The sequence below is a fragment of the Schistocerca gregaria genome, chromosome 8 (genome assembly GCF_023897955.1).
Source record: "Schistocerca gregaria isolate iqSchGreg1 chromosome 8, iqSchGreg1.2, whole genome shotgun sequence".
Taxonomy (NCBI): Eukaryota; Metazoa; Arthropoda; class Insecta; order Orthoptera; family Acrididae; genus Schistocerca; species Schistocerca gregaria.
In genome coordinates this window covers 355,385,963-355,399,986 of record NC_064927.1, presented here as the reverse complement: position 1 = coordinate 355,399,986, position 14,024 = coordinate 355,385,963, and the positions used below count along the sequence as shown (strand labels likewise).

The 14,024-nt window shown below is 41.0% G+C and overlaps 1 protein-coding gene across 5 annotated transcripts in view; it reads left to right on the top strand.

The window, feature by feature from the left end:
• The window catches only part of LOC126283941 (putative fatty acyl-CoA reductase CG5065), a 464,455-nt gene that overhangs the window by 418,038 nt on the left and 32,393 nt on the right, over positions 1-14,024 (top strand). For all 5 annotated transcript variants that reach the window (XM_049982334.1, XM_049982332.1, XM_049982336.1 and 2 more), the window contains 3 exons: positions 2,454-2,760; positions 6,833-7,081; positions 11,874-12,019. In XM_049982334.1, coding sequence (XP_049838291.1) covers positions 2,467-2,760; positions 6,833-7,081; positions 11,874-12,019 — 689 coding nt within the window. In that variant the 5' untranslated portion in view covers positions 2,454-2,466. The remainder of the gene's footprint in view (positions 1-2,453; positions 2,761-6,832; positions 7,082-11,873; positions 12,020-14,024) is intronic.

The following is a 14,024-nucleotide window of genomic DNA, read 5'->3' as shown; positions in this document are numbered from 1 at the left end:
AAAATATTTTCGAGTTTGGGGGAGAAAGCTGGAGATTAAAATTTCGTGAAAAGATGTCGCCGAAACAAAAAGAGCCTTTGTTTCAAGGATTGCCAACCAAATTCGCATATCATATTCGCGACAAGTTCTCCCCTACTTGGCGTAATACAAAACGAGCTGCCCTTCTTTTAACTTCATAGATGTCCTTCGTCAATCTTATCTGGTACGGATCCCATGCTGCACAGCAATACTGTAGCGGATTAAGGACAAGCCTAATGTAGCGAGTCTCTTTAATACATTTGTTGCGTCTTTTAAACATTCTGGCAATAAAACGAAGTCTTTGGTTCACCTTCTCCACAACATTATCTACGTGATCATTCCAATTTAAGTTGTTTGCAATTGTTATCCATAGGTATTTAGTTGAATTGGCAACATTTGGATTTGTGTGATTCATTGAGTAACCGAAATTTACAAGATACCTATTAGTCTCATGTCTCATTATTGAGGCTCAGAACGACCTCTCCCAACTTCTGCGTTTCTCACATTCATCCTGGAATTCATGACTGAAAGAATAACAGTTTGTATGGATGTAAATGGAATTATCGCACAGGCTCCGTCCCATCCAAGGACATTACTCAAATGTGTAGTACCCATACCAAATAAAACTGACCGAGAAAACTGAACACACACAAAGAAGGCGGTACGAATTGTTAGATGTATGTTTCTCATAGGAGTGTGTCTCGGAAGTTGTTTGGGGGGGGGGGGGGGGGCGACAAAAAAAAAAACTAAATTACTCGGCTCATCTCGCGAAAACCTATTTACAAAATTTCAAAAAGCCAATATTAAGCCAAAAATCTGGAAATAGTCCTCGGCACCCTGTATATCGTTCCCGCAGAGCCCATGCAGGTGGGATTAGACTGATTACGGAAGCATTTAAGCAGTAATTCTTCCTGCGCTCCATACGCGATTTCAAGAAATGTTAGCATGTGGGGCCACGCCAAGTACCCTTCTGCTGCACACTAGACAGTGTATTTGCAGATGTAGATTAGGGACGAGCAAAAAATAACCATATGATAAATTATACATGTTTTTTCGTGATATATATATATATATATCCTGCGCCTAAATGATCGACATTCGATTAATGGGTGTTAAATATTCAGCATCGAAAGTAATAATCTTTATTGTCTATATTTTCTTGACTCATCGGCGCTGTAGTTCTCATTGGCAGATTTCTTTCCCATTCTAGCTACGCTTACTGTAAGTGTCTTACAATCAGCTCAATTTAATTTCATATTCAGTATTACAAATGATCAACATGAATGTATCTACACTACATATTCATGAAAGTTTGCAACTTCCGTGTGGTATTTCTACCACTGCAAATGTTAGCTACGAGGCGCAAAATGAACACGTTTGGTGGCAACATTGTATAAAGAATGGTGGAAATTACTACTCGCTGCTCCCAACTATGAGGCAGAGTGTGTGCTCTCCGTACGTCCCGAGTTTCTGGATCAAGAAAAGATACGATACGATATTGCAGTGCCTGCCTTATTCTGACCACAATGCAAAGTTCCTTTGGGCATGTATGCCAGTCCTACGGAACAGGCACTGCGGCGACCACAGCCGTTACGAAACACAGCAAATGAGTTCCCAATTGGGAATAAGGGCTTCCATCAGCTGTAGAATGGAATGACGATAGTTAAAATTTGTGCCGGACTGGGACACGAACCGGATTTCCATGTATCGCGAGCGGATGGCGTACCATTTGGTTATTTGTCCACGACTGACGTCCAAGCCCAAACTTCCGTATGTCATCAGCCATGCGTCTGATAGACGCACTGTAAAACTGAAGTAGATTTGGCACAAAATCAGACGCATAACTGCACTGGTATTACGTTCCTGTTGTGTGAAGTTTGTACGGTCCCGGACTTCTCAAGCCCGGGAATGGGCCAAAAACATCGATATTTGAAAAGTATTTTTGGCTCGATAATATCGACACCTTTTAAAAATATCGATACAACATATATGATCTTTAGCGTAGATGCTTAGTACGTCCGACCTCCTGTGGAAATCTGAGTAGCGGACATGAAGAAAATGGACAGGCACTGCGGATAGGTGGCTCTCGATGGGAGTGTGGGTCGACCATGAGGCGTGCCGAGACAGTCCACGCGGTTGCGACAACACTGTGTCTCCAGATGGCTCAGTGGTTAACGCATCTGCCTAGTAAGTAGGAGATCCCAGGTTCGAATCCTAGTCAGGTACACATTTTCGCTCGTTGCCGTTGATTCCGCACAATCTCCCGACCCAGCTGACATTAGTAATCCCTTCCTCCCTCTCCGCCTTCAATTTACGTGCAACATATACCGATATTTTTAAAAATTTGCCAGTCCCAAACGTAGATGTAGCTGTTGAAAGAACGTGATCAACTTCTTCCAAAAACTTGGAAGGTCTAATGTGTTTTTGGTATTCAGTGTAGCAGGCGAGATGGCGGACGGGGGCGGAGGAGGCGGGGGCGGCGGCGGCGGCAGCGGCAGCAGCAGCAGCGGGGGTGTCAGTGTGGCGCTGCCGACGCCGGCGTCGGCGTCGACGTCAGTGTCGGTGTCGCAGTTCTTCAGCGACCGGTCGGTGCTGGTCACGGGCGGCACTGGTTTTATGGGCAAGGTGCTCGTTGAGAAGCTGCTGTGGGCGTGTCCCGGCATCAAGACCATCTACCTGCTGGTCCGGCCCAAGCGCGGCCATGACGTGCAGGCGCGGATCGCAGAGCTCCTCAGCGGACCAGTGAGTATCACCATCTCTCCTATATTACACTTGTCATACGATTTGTTGGCAATTCGCGCTCCCCAGTAGCCGTGGCGTACTATAGCGGCAAAAAGAAAATGCACAACATGCGGGTCGTAACTGTAAGCGTAAATTTACTTACAGTGACAAGCTGCGATATTTAAACTCGAAAAACTGCAACGGATTATTCAGTATCTGAGAGGCAGTCAAATGGATCATGGAATCTAATGTGTGTTTGGTATTCAGTGTAGCAGGAATGGTTCTGTTCACAAGTAATCACAACAAACATTCAGACACTTATCCCACTGGGACATAAGACTCTCAATTCCTATTAAGTAGAATGTGATCGTCTGCTGACTGATCCACAACCTTCTTCGTTGATCCATTATGGATCGTGGGACAACGGCTGGCATGAACTTCTTGATGCAATAATTTACCAACAGCCGTATGTATTGTAGAAGTTTATATTATTTTATGAACTTCTATGTGCTACCAGTTTCGACATTACATTGATGCTATCTTCAGGCAGTGTCAGTCTGTGTCGCCTGGCCACCGAGAGCTGTTGCAAGGCGATTTGATTCACGGATCCAGTTATATGGCTCCTTCCGTGTATAGCGATTTTACGACTATGACGAGTGGGGCCTGAAGATGCCCTCAATGTAATGCCGAAACTGGTAGCACATAGAAGTTCATAAAATAAAATAAACGTCTACAATACATACGGCTGTTGGTAAATTATTCCATCAAGAAGATCCACAACCTCATCCACTCTTGCACTTCCTCATCAGACTGAAACTGACGTCCACGTGTGCCTTTCTGCAGGTCGTGAAAGAAGTTTAGGATTTTGGCTGTATGGAGGACATCGCAATGTGCCCAACCAAATTGCTGAAGCGTAGCCTTTGTCCGATGTCAGCGTGGGGGCAGGCATTATCGTGCAACAGGATGATTACCTCTGACAGCATTCCTGGGCGTTTTGACACAGGGCACTTTGCAATTTCTGTGGAGTGTCTTCGTAGCGCTGTGCACTGATTGTGGTTCCGTGCCCCAGGAACCCGATGAGCAGAGGAAGCATACTGTTTCTGGGAATGCCATTTGGGCTGTGCTGTGCCATACAAACACTCCAGTGGATCATTGACAAAATCACTCTAGAATTCGATTCCTGCTGTCTACGCATTAATGATCCACTTGTGTCAGCTATGGATGTCCGGTACCTTAGTCACCTACAGCAGATACACAACAGTTTTTGACAACACATACCTTGTATTGCCAATTTCAGGTACACAGATGCAATTCCTGAGAGTCGTGAATTCACAAGAAGTACTACCACCAAAGGAAAGAGTGGAAGTTCCTTGCAAATTTGTACATGACACAAGTTTCATTGGGTTTCAAGATTAACAAACTTCCAGGGCAGATTGGTCCCTGACTACCTAGTATTGGCAGTGTCAGTTAGCGACTTTTTAAAATGCCGCCAAAATCTGGATATTTATTGCAATGAATAGATGCAGCAAACACTACTTCCTCTAGGTTGAAAAATGACGTCCCCATCTTAGAGTGTCCCATGCTGTAATGGACGACAGTTTTGCAACTGCTGCAGGAGCCACACTACTAATTGCACTCACCACAATGTGGATGCCTTTGGAATTTTTTATCCAACAGATGGCACTCACTCAAGTGATTTGGCCTTCACTCAAGTGATTTGGCCTTCGTACACTCGCAAACTAACCTCTTCTTACACAGCCAATAAACGTTTCTTGCATATGCCTGAAGGCTGGCAGTTCGAATTTGTCACAGGGCCACAGTGAAATTAATTTTCTGTCAAAGGCCTGGCAGTGCTCAGCACACCAGCTTACAGAATTAGTATTGTATTGCACAGTACACAAGCAACAAGAACCATTGTGATGGCAAGCAGACTGTACCACTGGATTTACTCTCCTATATTAATCCAGTAATGTCAAAGATCTATTACGAGCTCTTGTTCATTTTCAGGATCAAAATAATGAGCTGAAGGCATGCATTATCAATTCAGCAGGTGTATTACTCTAATGCTTTAAAGTACAACAATCAAATAAAAAGCTATGTTACTACTGTTCAGTGTTGCGCATACGTCCATTCGTAATGCCAGCGTGGCACCCATCACTTCACAATTGTACAAGTGAGTAATGTGATTGGTTAAAAAACCTTTTTTTCTGGCCGAATATGTAAGATGGCTGCAAGAATTTTGTTCATCTGCGCATTCCCTGCCAACATAAAGCTGGTACATTTGTTCCTATATGAGTCCACTGTCAAATAAGATGTATATTTCGTGACAGAAAACAATCATTTCTTGTGCTACCCAAATTACTTACCCACAAAAAAGCAACTAGTTATATCTATTCGAAGGATGTTCCAACCAAGGCAGCATTTAAGTTGAATACCTGGTATGTAAAACTGCCAACCATCTTGCATCAGACAGACTGATGTAACAACTACACAGGCATCTACACTACATCTTGAAAGTCACGCATGTGAAAACTGGGTTAGGACATAACCTGTTGGTTTAGTGGATTTGGGAATAGCATTTAGAGAGGACCTCAGCTTAACAGTGGCCAAAGTAGTCTACAGTCAAACAATCAATTTCCCAATGAATCCCTTGCCAATACAATGAGCTGTGTCACTAAAGCGTCAGATTTAGTGCAATATCTGTGAGGTGAGTTGTTATGCACACTATTAGAAGGAGAACTGCATGTTCAATTCTTCTTGTTTCTCTGAAACTCCAATTGTTCGAGTAAGTTTTCATATTCCATGATGATATCCAAAAACCACTGCAATGTGGATGAACCAAAGACAGTGGTTTAATCTAATGTCAAAACTTCTGTAATCGATGTAAATGGCATGCCACCTAAGGTCTTGACAACTGACTCAATCGAATATTTATTGTAACAAACATTAAAGCCCATACCCAGTAGGAGATGTGACAGTAAGTGCTACACGCGTTCGATGTCGTAGGATGATGGTAAGCACAAACTTCACAATCTGTACCTGCAACAAATAAGCAAGTGTGGATGACTTTGGAATACAGAGTGAAACTCAACCCAAAATATCATTGATATTTTGAGGGAAGTGATAGATTTATTATCTTTATATGGGTTTTTGTGCTCCGAGCTGTTTCCATGCTGTAGAGTATTTTGTTGTAAAAAGTAAGACATTATGGGTTACTATTATTATTGCATTCCTCGTCACATTTCAACAGTTTAGTGTTGTCATCATGTTTAATGACAGCTACAATTAACACAGCAGAAAGCAGAACATATAAAGATACTGATTCATTAGGTTTCTATTTTTAACCTCATGGTGATTGTCTAAATTATTGTAAATATTTATCCCAGTGTGACTCAAGTGCTTTAAATTGTAAACCAATTGTGGAGTTATTGGCCATTGTTCATTGTGTTTGGTCTTTGTCTAATGTTGAAGATTCTTCCAGTTCCCCCTCATCTTTCTGACCATCTAATTCTGTGGTACCAAATGCTGACACTTCCAGATCATCAAAGTTGCACATGGAAAAACAGTTGGTTGATTTTGCGCATCTGAGATGCATTAGCATCCTTCCATCAGCAAAAGTGATGAAATTTGTCGGTTTGTAGCAGTCTGCAAACTCTAGGTCTCCACTAAGTTGAATGTAACTTACATATTCAGTGTGCATAAAACTGCAGCTGAAACTGTTAATCATGGCATTCTGTGTAAAGCTTTTACTACCTTCATATTGTATTTCACTTTAGACTACAAAATGGAAGTGTGGAAATTTCATACAAATATCTAACCTTATATGACTATCAAATTTCTTAAACATCTCATAATTTTGGAGGTAGTATGATGCTGTCAGGACTGATAGTTGAAATCTAAATGACAGAAGTTATCTCCCACCAGAATTCGTACTTGAAAGTGCAGGAATTATACACAGTGTTTATATTTTTAAAAATTGCCATTTTTAGAGAGAGAGAGAGAGAGAGAGAGAGAGAGAGAGAGAGAGAGAGAGAGAGAGAGAGAGAGAATTATATTTGTATTTGTAGCTAATGATATCTGTTAATAATTTCAGCTATTTGATCGCCTGAGGAAAGAGCGTCCGCAAGAGCTGAACAAAATTGTGCCAATTCAAGGGGATGTTACAGAACCTGAACTCGGAATTAGCCAGTCTGACCAGAACCTGCTGATCCGCACTGTTTCTGTTGTCTTCCATTCAGCCGCTACAGTGAAGTTTGATGAAGCCCTGAAGCTCTCTGTTACTATTAACATGCTAGGCACAAAGCGCCTTGTCGAGCTGTGTCATCGTATGCTGGGCCTTGAGGTAAAAATTATCATTCACAGTGAAGTTTTTTTTTTAATTGGTATAATTGGTACATATAATCGAGGAGCACACACAATCCATTGCTAATAAAGCCATTACTTCAGCTCCATTTTGGCAGTGTTTAATTTTATTATGAGTAACCAATATTTTAATTGTCATATACTGTTATGAAATGGAGCTTGTTATAGCCTTTATGTCTTCTTTGTCCACGTAGATCTCGAAGATTTTTCATTTTCTGGACATTAAACTTTTACTTGTACTACATATCCATGTATTTTACGGGAAAAAAAGAAAGTTACTAAATCAAGACATTGTGATATTATAGTGTATGTGTGATTTTGTTAATTAGGAAACAAGGAAGTTTGGTGGTGGTGGTGGTGGTGGTGGTGGTGGTGGTGGTGGTGGTGGTGGTGGCGGCAGCGGTGGCGGCATGTTTGATAATTGTAAATTACACAATAATGTCTAGTGAGCTTTTTACAGGTTCTGAATCCAAACTAATTTGGGTAACAATAAGTGTCAAAGGTAGATCACACATTGTCATTAGATGCTCCTCATAGATACTCCTTATTACCCTGCTCCTCAGGAGCAGCACTGGCCAAATACTTCAGAGTACAGAAGCTGTGGCATGGTTGCAAGTAGAACAGCGATCCAAAAAGTGAAGAAAATGTATTTATTTCCATCTTTTATCATAAACTTGTCGGGTCCTCGAACTATCGGTTTTGGTCAGCAGTGACCATATTCAGATCTGCATCAGACATGGGAAACACACAGATACAATGAGAGGTAAAGCTTAAGGTAATAAAATAGGCCATAAAGAAAAGTATTACTGACATACATGTGAAAATTATGCACCTACCTGTTTTGAAAAAAGTCCTAATGTAATGGAGACATAGTGGCACTGTTAGAAAATAAATGCACAATCAGATTAACATCATTACACATGTATAAAATATTGTATGATATAGAATAAAAAGAAAAATACACTTGTTAAAGTCTGTAGCGACTTACCAGATGTATAAGTAGACAAAATTAATAAAATACAAGAAATTGCTAAAAAGAAAAAACAATGAAGAGCCAAAAGGAATTGGAACACCTGCCAAATATTATGTAGAGCCCCAGTGAGCTTGCAGAAGTGCCACAGCATGATGTGGGTTGGACTTGACTAATGTCTGAAGTAGTGATGGAGGGAATTGACACATGAATGCTGCAGGGCTGTCCATAAACCCATAAGTGTGTGGATGGGTGGAGGTCTGTTCTGAACAGCACATTGCAAGGCAGCCCAGATATGCTCAGTAATATTCATGTCTGGGAAGTGTTCCTGGAGCCACTCTGTAGCAATCCTGAGGTGTCGCATTGTCCTGCTGGAATTGCCCAAGTCCGTCGGAATGCACAATGACATGAATGGATGAAGGTGATCAAATAGGATGCTTACGTACTTGTCACCTGTCGGGGTCATATCTAGATATATCAGGGGTCCCACATCAATCCAACTGCACATGTCCCACACCATTACAGAACCTCCACCAGCTTTGAGAGTCCCCTGCTGACATGCAGGTTCCATGGATTCATGAGGGTGTCTACATACCCAAACATGTCCATCCACTTGATACAGTTTGAAATGAGACTCGTCTGACCAGGCAAAATGTTTCCAATCATCAACAGTCCAATGACGGGCCCAGGTGAGGCATAAAGCTTTGTGTTGTGCAGTCATCAAGGGTACACAAGTGGCCATTGTGCTCCAAAAGCCCATATCCATGATGTTTCATTGAATGGTTCACATGCTGATTCTTGTTGATGGCCCAGCATTGAAATCTGGAGCAATTTGCAGAAGGGTTGCACTTCTGTCATGTTAAACAATTCTCTTCAGACGTCGTTGGTCCTGTTCTTGCATGATCATTTTCCAGCCGTAACAATGTCAGAGATTTGATGTTTTACCGGATACCTGATATTCACAATACTCTTGTGAAATGGCCACATGGGAAATTCCCACTTCATCGCTACCTTGGAGATGCTGTAACCCGTTGATCGTGCACCAACTAAACTCGCTTCAATGTTGATAACCTGCCATTGTAGCAGCAGTAACTGATCTAACAACTGTGCGAGACACTTGTCTTATATAGACATTGCCAACAATAGCACTGCATTCTGCCTGTTTACATATCTCCGTATTTGAATACTTATGTCTATACCAGTTTCTTTGGTGTTTCAGTGTAGTTAAGTGACAATAATCCTGATGCGTTCTTGTGGTGAATTTTGGTTAAAAATATAATTATATACATAAAAGCAAGTTTACGTAGATCACAGAATATAAAAATGATAAAATAAAAAAGGAAATAACCCAAATGAATGAAAACAGACTTAAGCAAACAATCAGCACCTTCTGTTGATTTGACTGCCAGAATGCAGCATAGGCAAGATGTGGTCAAAGATTCGTAACAATCAGAGGGCCGCTCATACCCTGTGATGTGACATTCCAGGAAAAGTGTTAAAACACTGTACCAGTCTAATTTATCATGAAGTTAAATGCAAGATGCTCTTAATAATTTCCACAAGGAAACACTCATTCGAAGTAAAAGTACACCAGTGTCATGATGCAGTCAATGCCTTCACTGCGCAATAACAATGATGATGATATTGTTGACAGCCTCAATAAAACAGAGATACTAAACACAGTTTTCCAAAATTCCTTCACAAAAGAAGATGAAGTAAATATTCCAAGATTGAAATTGAAAACAGTTGCAACATGAATAACTTTTACTGACTTCAGAGTAACTTTTAGATTTCCAGAAGGCTTTTGACACAATTCGTAACAAGCAACTTCTAACCAAACTGTGTGCCTCTGGAGTATTGTCTCAGTTGTGAAACTGGATTTGTGATTTCCTGTCAGAAAAATCACAGTACAAAATAGCTGATGGAAAGTTTTGAATGAAACAGAAGTAATATCTGGCGTTGCCCAAGGAAGTGTTACAGACCCTCTGCTGTTCCTGATGTACAAAAACAATTTAAGAGATAATCTGAGGTGCCCTCTTAGTTTGTTTGCAAATGATAGTCATTTACCATCTTATGGACTCATCAGATGAGTATAACCAATTGCAAAATGATTTAGATAAGATATTTTATGATTCAGAAAGTGGCAATTGACCCTAAATAATGAAAAGTGCAAAGCCATACATATGAGTAGCAAAAGGAATCCACTAAATTTCAGGTACAGGATAAACCACACAAATCTAAAGGCTTTAAATCCAATTAAATACTTATGGATTACAATTATGAATAACTTAAATTGGAACCATCATATAGGTAACATTGTAGGGAAAGCAAACCAAAGACTGCAGTTTATTCGCAGAACATTTAGAAAATGTAACATGTGTATTAAAGAAACTGCTTACACTATGCTTGTCTGCCCTCTCCTGGGGTATTGCTATGTGGTGTGGGATCTGTATCACACGTAAAGATTTAAGTTTCTTTTCCGCTCGCTGATTGAGAGTGAAATGGTACAAAATTAGCTTGAATGTAGTTCAATAAACCCTCTGCTAGGAATTTAATTGTAAATTTCAGAGCAGTCATGTGGTAGATGTAGATGTAATTCATGTAATGACTGTGAGGACAGAATTAAAGAATTTTTAACATATACAGAGATGACCAGCAGTCTTCCTCCCCACACACAATTCACAGAAGGAGAAAGTGATTCTGGTGCACCATGGTAAACACACTGTACATCATCATCATCATCAGGATTTTCTTCCAGTGAGCCGGGTAGGAACTTTGTGAACAATATGTCTCCATTGGTTTGTGCCCTGGTATAGCTTTTCTCTGTCCACTGCGTCCCATGTTACTCCTCTCCTCTTGAGATCTTCCTTAACCTGGTCTGTCCATCTCTTTCTAGGCCAACCAATTGGTCTTCTTCCTGATACCTCCATCTCCAAATAGTGGCGTGAAGTTTGAGTCAAGTGCATTCACTTCACATGACTGAACAACTGCAATCTCAAAGCACTCATTCTCTCCTCTGTAGTTGATGTCACCTGCAGGTCTCTCCTTACATAATCATTCCTGACTCTCTCTCTCTCTCTCTCTCTCTCTCTCTCTCTCTCTCTCTCTCTTAGTTTTTTGTAGTGCTGAACTAAGGAACTTCATTTCACGTGCTTGTATTTGATTCTCTTCTAATTTGATGCAGGCCTCTAGACTATACATCATGATTCACAGGAGATCAGTTTTATACATGGTCTGTTTGGCTCTTTGGGGGACTTCCTCGTCCCAGATTAGATTTCGTACTTGATGGAAGAAGCTAGAGCCTTTTGTTGTTGTGTTTAAGACTTCTTGTTTGGAACTTCCATCGCGTGATATGGTGCTACGCAGATAATTGAATCTTTTCACACATTCAACCTTCCCCCTCTCCAGTAAACACACTGTACAGATGCTTGTAAACTATGGATGGTAGATGTTTTTGTAGCTGAAGTCATTAAATTTATAAAAATAAATTGCAAGGCATAATATTAAATTTTTGAGTTTAGTTTATTTCTCAGTTTGATTCTTGAATTTTGTAATAACCTTAAAACAAAAGAAAAGACCAAGTTGTAACCAACAATTACTTCAGTCAAAAAGAAGTGTGTTTGCCATGATTATCTGTAACAGTTAGGGAACTGATCCATTTTATGGGAAATATCTTCTCTTGTTATAGTGTGTATTTGTTATATGTTCCATTTATCTGTACTGTTTTGACTAATTCTTGAAATTATGTTGAATTTCAAATGTTTAAGTAACCTCTTAATATAGTAAATTTTCCTTTTTTCAGGCACTAATCCATGTGTCAACAGCATATTGCAATTGTGATAGAGAGGAAGTGAATGAAGTGATATATCCTCCACCCTATGATCCCGACAAGATAATCCAATGCATGGAATGGATGGATGATGATCTCATTGATGCCCTAACACCAAAGTAAGACTTTAGCACTATTTTCTATTAATAATATGCAGATGTCAATCTTAAAACCACTTAGTTAAGAGACAACAGTAGCTCAGCTGAAAAGTCAATTTATTTAAAATATTTTTGTTATGACTGCTGAATGTACAGAATACTGCAGGTGCCATTTGTTTAAGTACCTGTGTGGTGGAAGCCCCCCTGACTACATAGGAATCACGCTGTTAGTGCCTGAGCTGGAAGCTCTCCTTGCAAGTCAAGGAGTATGTGCCCATCACGGGTTCCAGTCAACAATTTACTGGCCAGATGTGGCTGGGTAGTACCCGTGGAAAGAGCCCTCATTTGGACTGGGTGGTGCCATAGTGGAAGGTTTACACATGAAGCTAATTAAACTCTCTCCCACTGGCAGCCACAAGGCCTAAGCAGTTTTTTCAGTTGAGGAAGATTATTATATTGCAGAGAAATATGGCCCCACGATGTCCCCCCGCCCCCCATCCCTTCAGCCACTCTTTGGGAAGAGGAACAAGCCATATGTTTAAGAACAAAATAAGTCACCCAATACTTGGTCTGTACCATGACTGAAGGGGATACTTTTACTGCAATGAAACCATTATTTTTTGTCAAAAACATTGAAGACAAATTTGAGGAAGTGGAGACTGAGGAAAATGCAAAATGGGTTATTATTAATTAAATCTTCCTCTGCTGCCCAGGCTACAGCTCAGCAGAGAAGTGATCATCTTGGTGACATACTTGTGACCATTACCCACACAAAACTTTGAACATGATCCAAGGACTTATCTTCCTCAAAGATCTTGCACTCCAAACAGATCAGAAACTGTGGTCTAATCTCCAGAGGTGAGGCATATGTTTTACCAGCTGTGTACAAAAAGAGCCCAAGGATAATTGTATGGATACAGATACCTTTATCTTAACCTTTGGAGGGAGTGTCCTCTCAGAGAAGGTTAAGATCATGGTGTACAGGTATGTTGCAAAACTATGCATCTCACCACCTATGAAGTTCTTCAGATGTTTGGGCCTCAGGCATATGTTATCCCACTGCACTGCGGGTCCAAAATGTGGCAGCTGTCAACAATCATGCCATGAAGATGTCCTTGTGAACATCCACATTTATGTGTCAACTGTGGAGAACATCACCATCCATGTTCATCAGTTTTCAAAAACAGAACAGATGCTCCAGTAACAGAAATATATTGATTGTCAATCATATACTGAGGCACAGAAGAAATATTAATGCCTACATCCTGTTGAATTTGACAATTAATTACACTATCATCATGACCCTGACCCCTCCCCCCACCCCCATCTTGGTCTTCCTCAAACCATATCTTCTGTCTCCCACCAATCTCCACACCCATGATTCCCACAGCAGCTTCTCCGGAGACAATTCCCGCACACGACCGTAGAAGTATTCTTCTTTGGCATCTACCTTTGGCAGGGCTCCCTCTCAGGAGGCAGCCACCTGTGCTGGTCCCGAGAAGTCATCTGGAGGGATCTGTACTCTGGTTCGTACAGATGTCGTCGGTGAATGGATTCTCCTTCATATCTCATTGTAGGCAATAGGGATGTGGGTGCAAACAAGCTCAGCAATTACAATTTGCAATGTTCACCTACCTTCAGGCAGACCATATACTTACATTGAATTGACCACATTAATCTAACCACTTTCCCCCTTTTCTCCTGTGTGGGGACTTCAGCACACACCACTCCATGTGGGTGAGTGCTGCTTCATATAGTAGGGGCCTTATAATTGATGATCTCTTCTCTACATTGGTCATTACACAGTGACATTGATCACTTTCTGGTTGTTCTGTCATTTCCTTACTACTGCCAGACTGACCAAATACAACACTGGGCACTTCACCTAGCCAACTGGCCTTTCTATATCTTTGTTGTTACATTTGCCATCTCTATGTTGGATTATATTCATGAGGTTGTGCAAGGCATTTCAGACATGATGATCCACACCATTGGAACTGCTACCCCCCTTTCTAAGTCTCCCCCT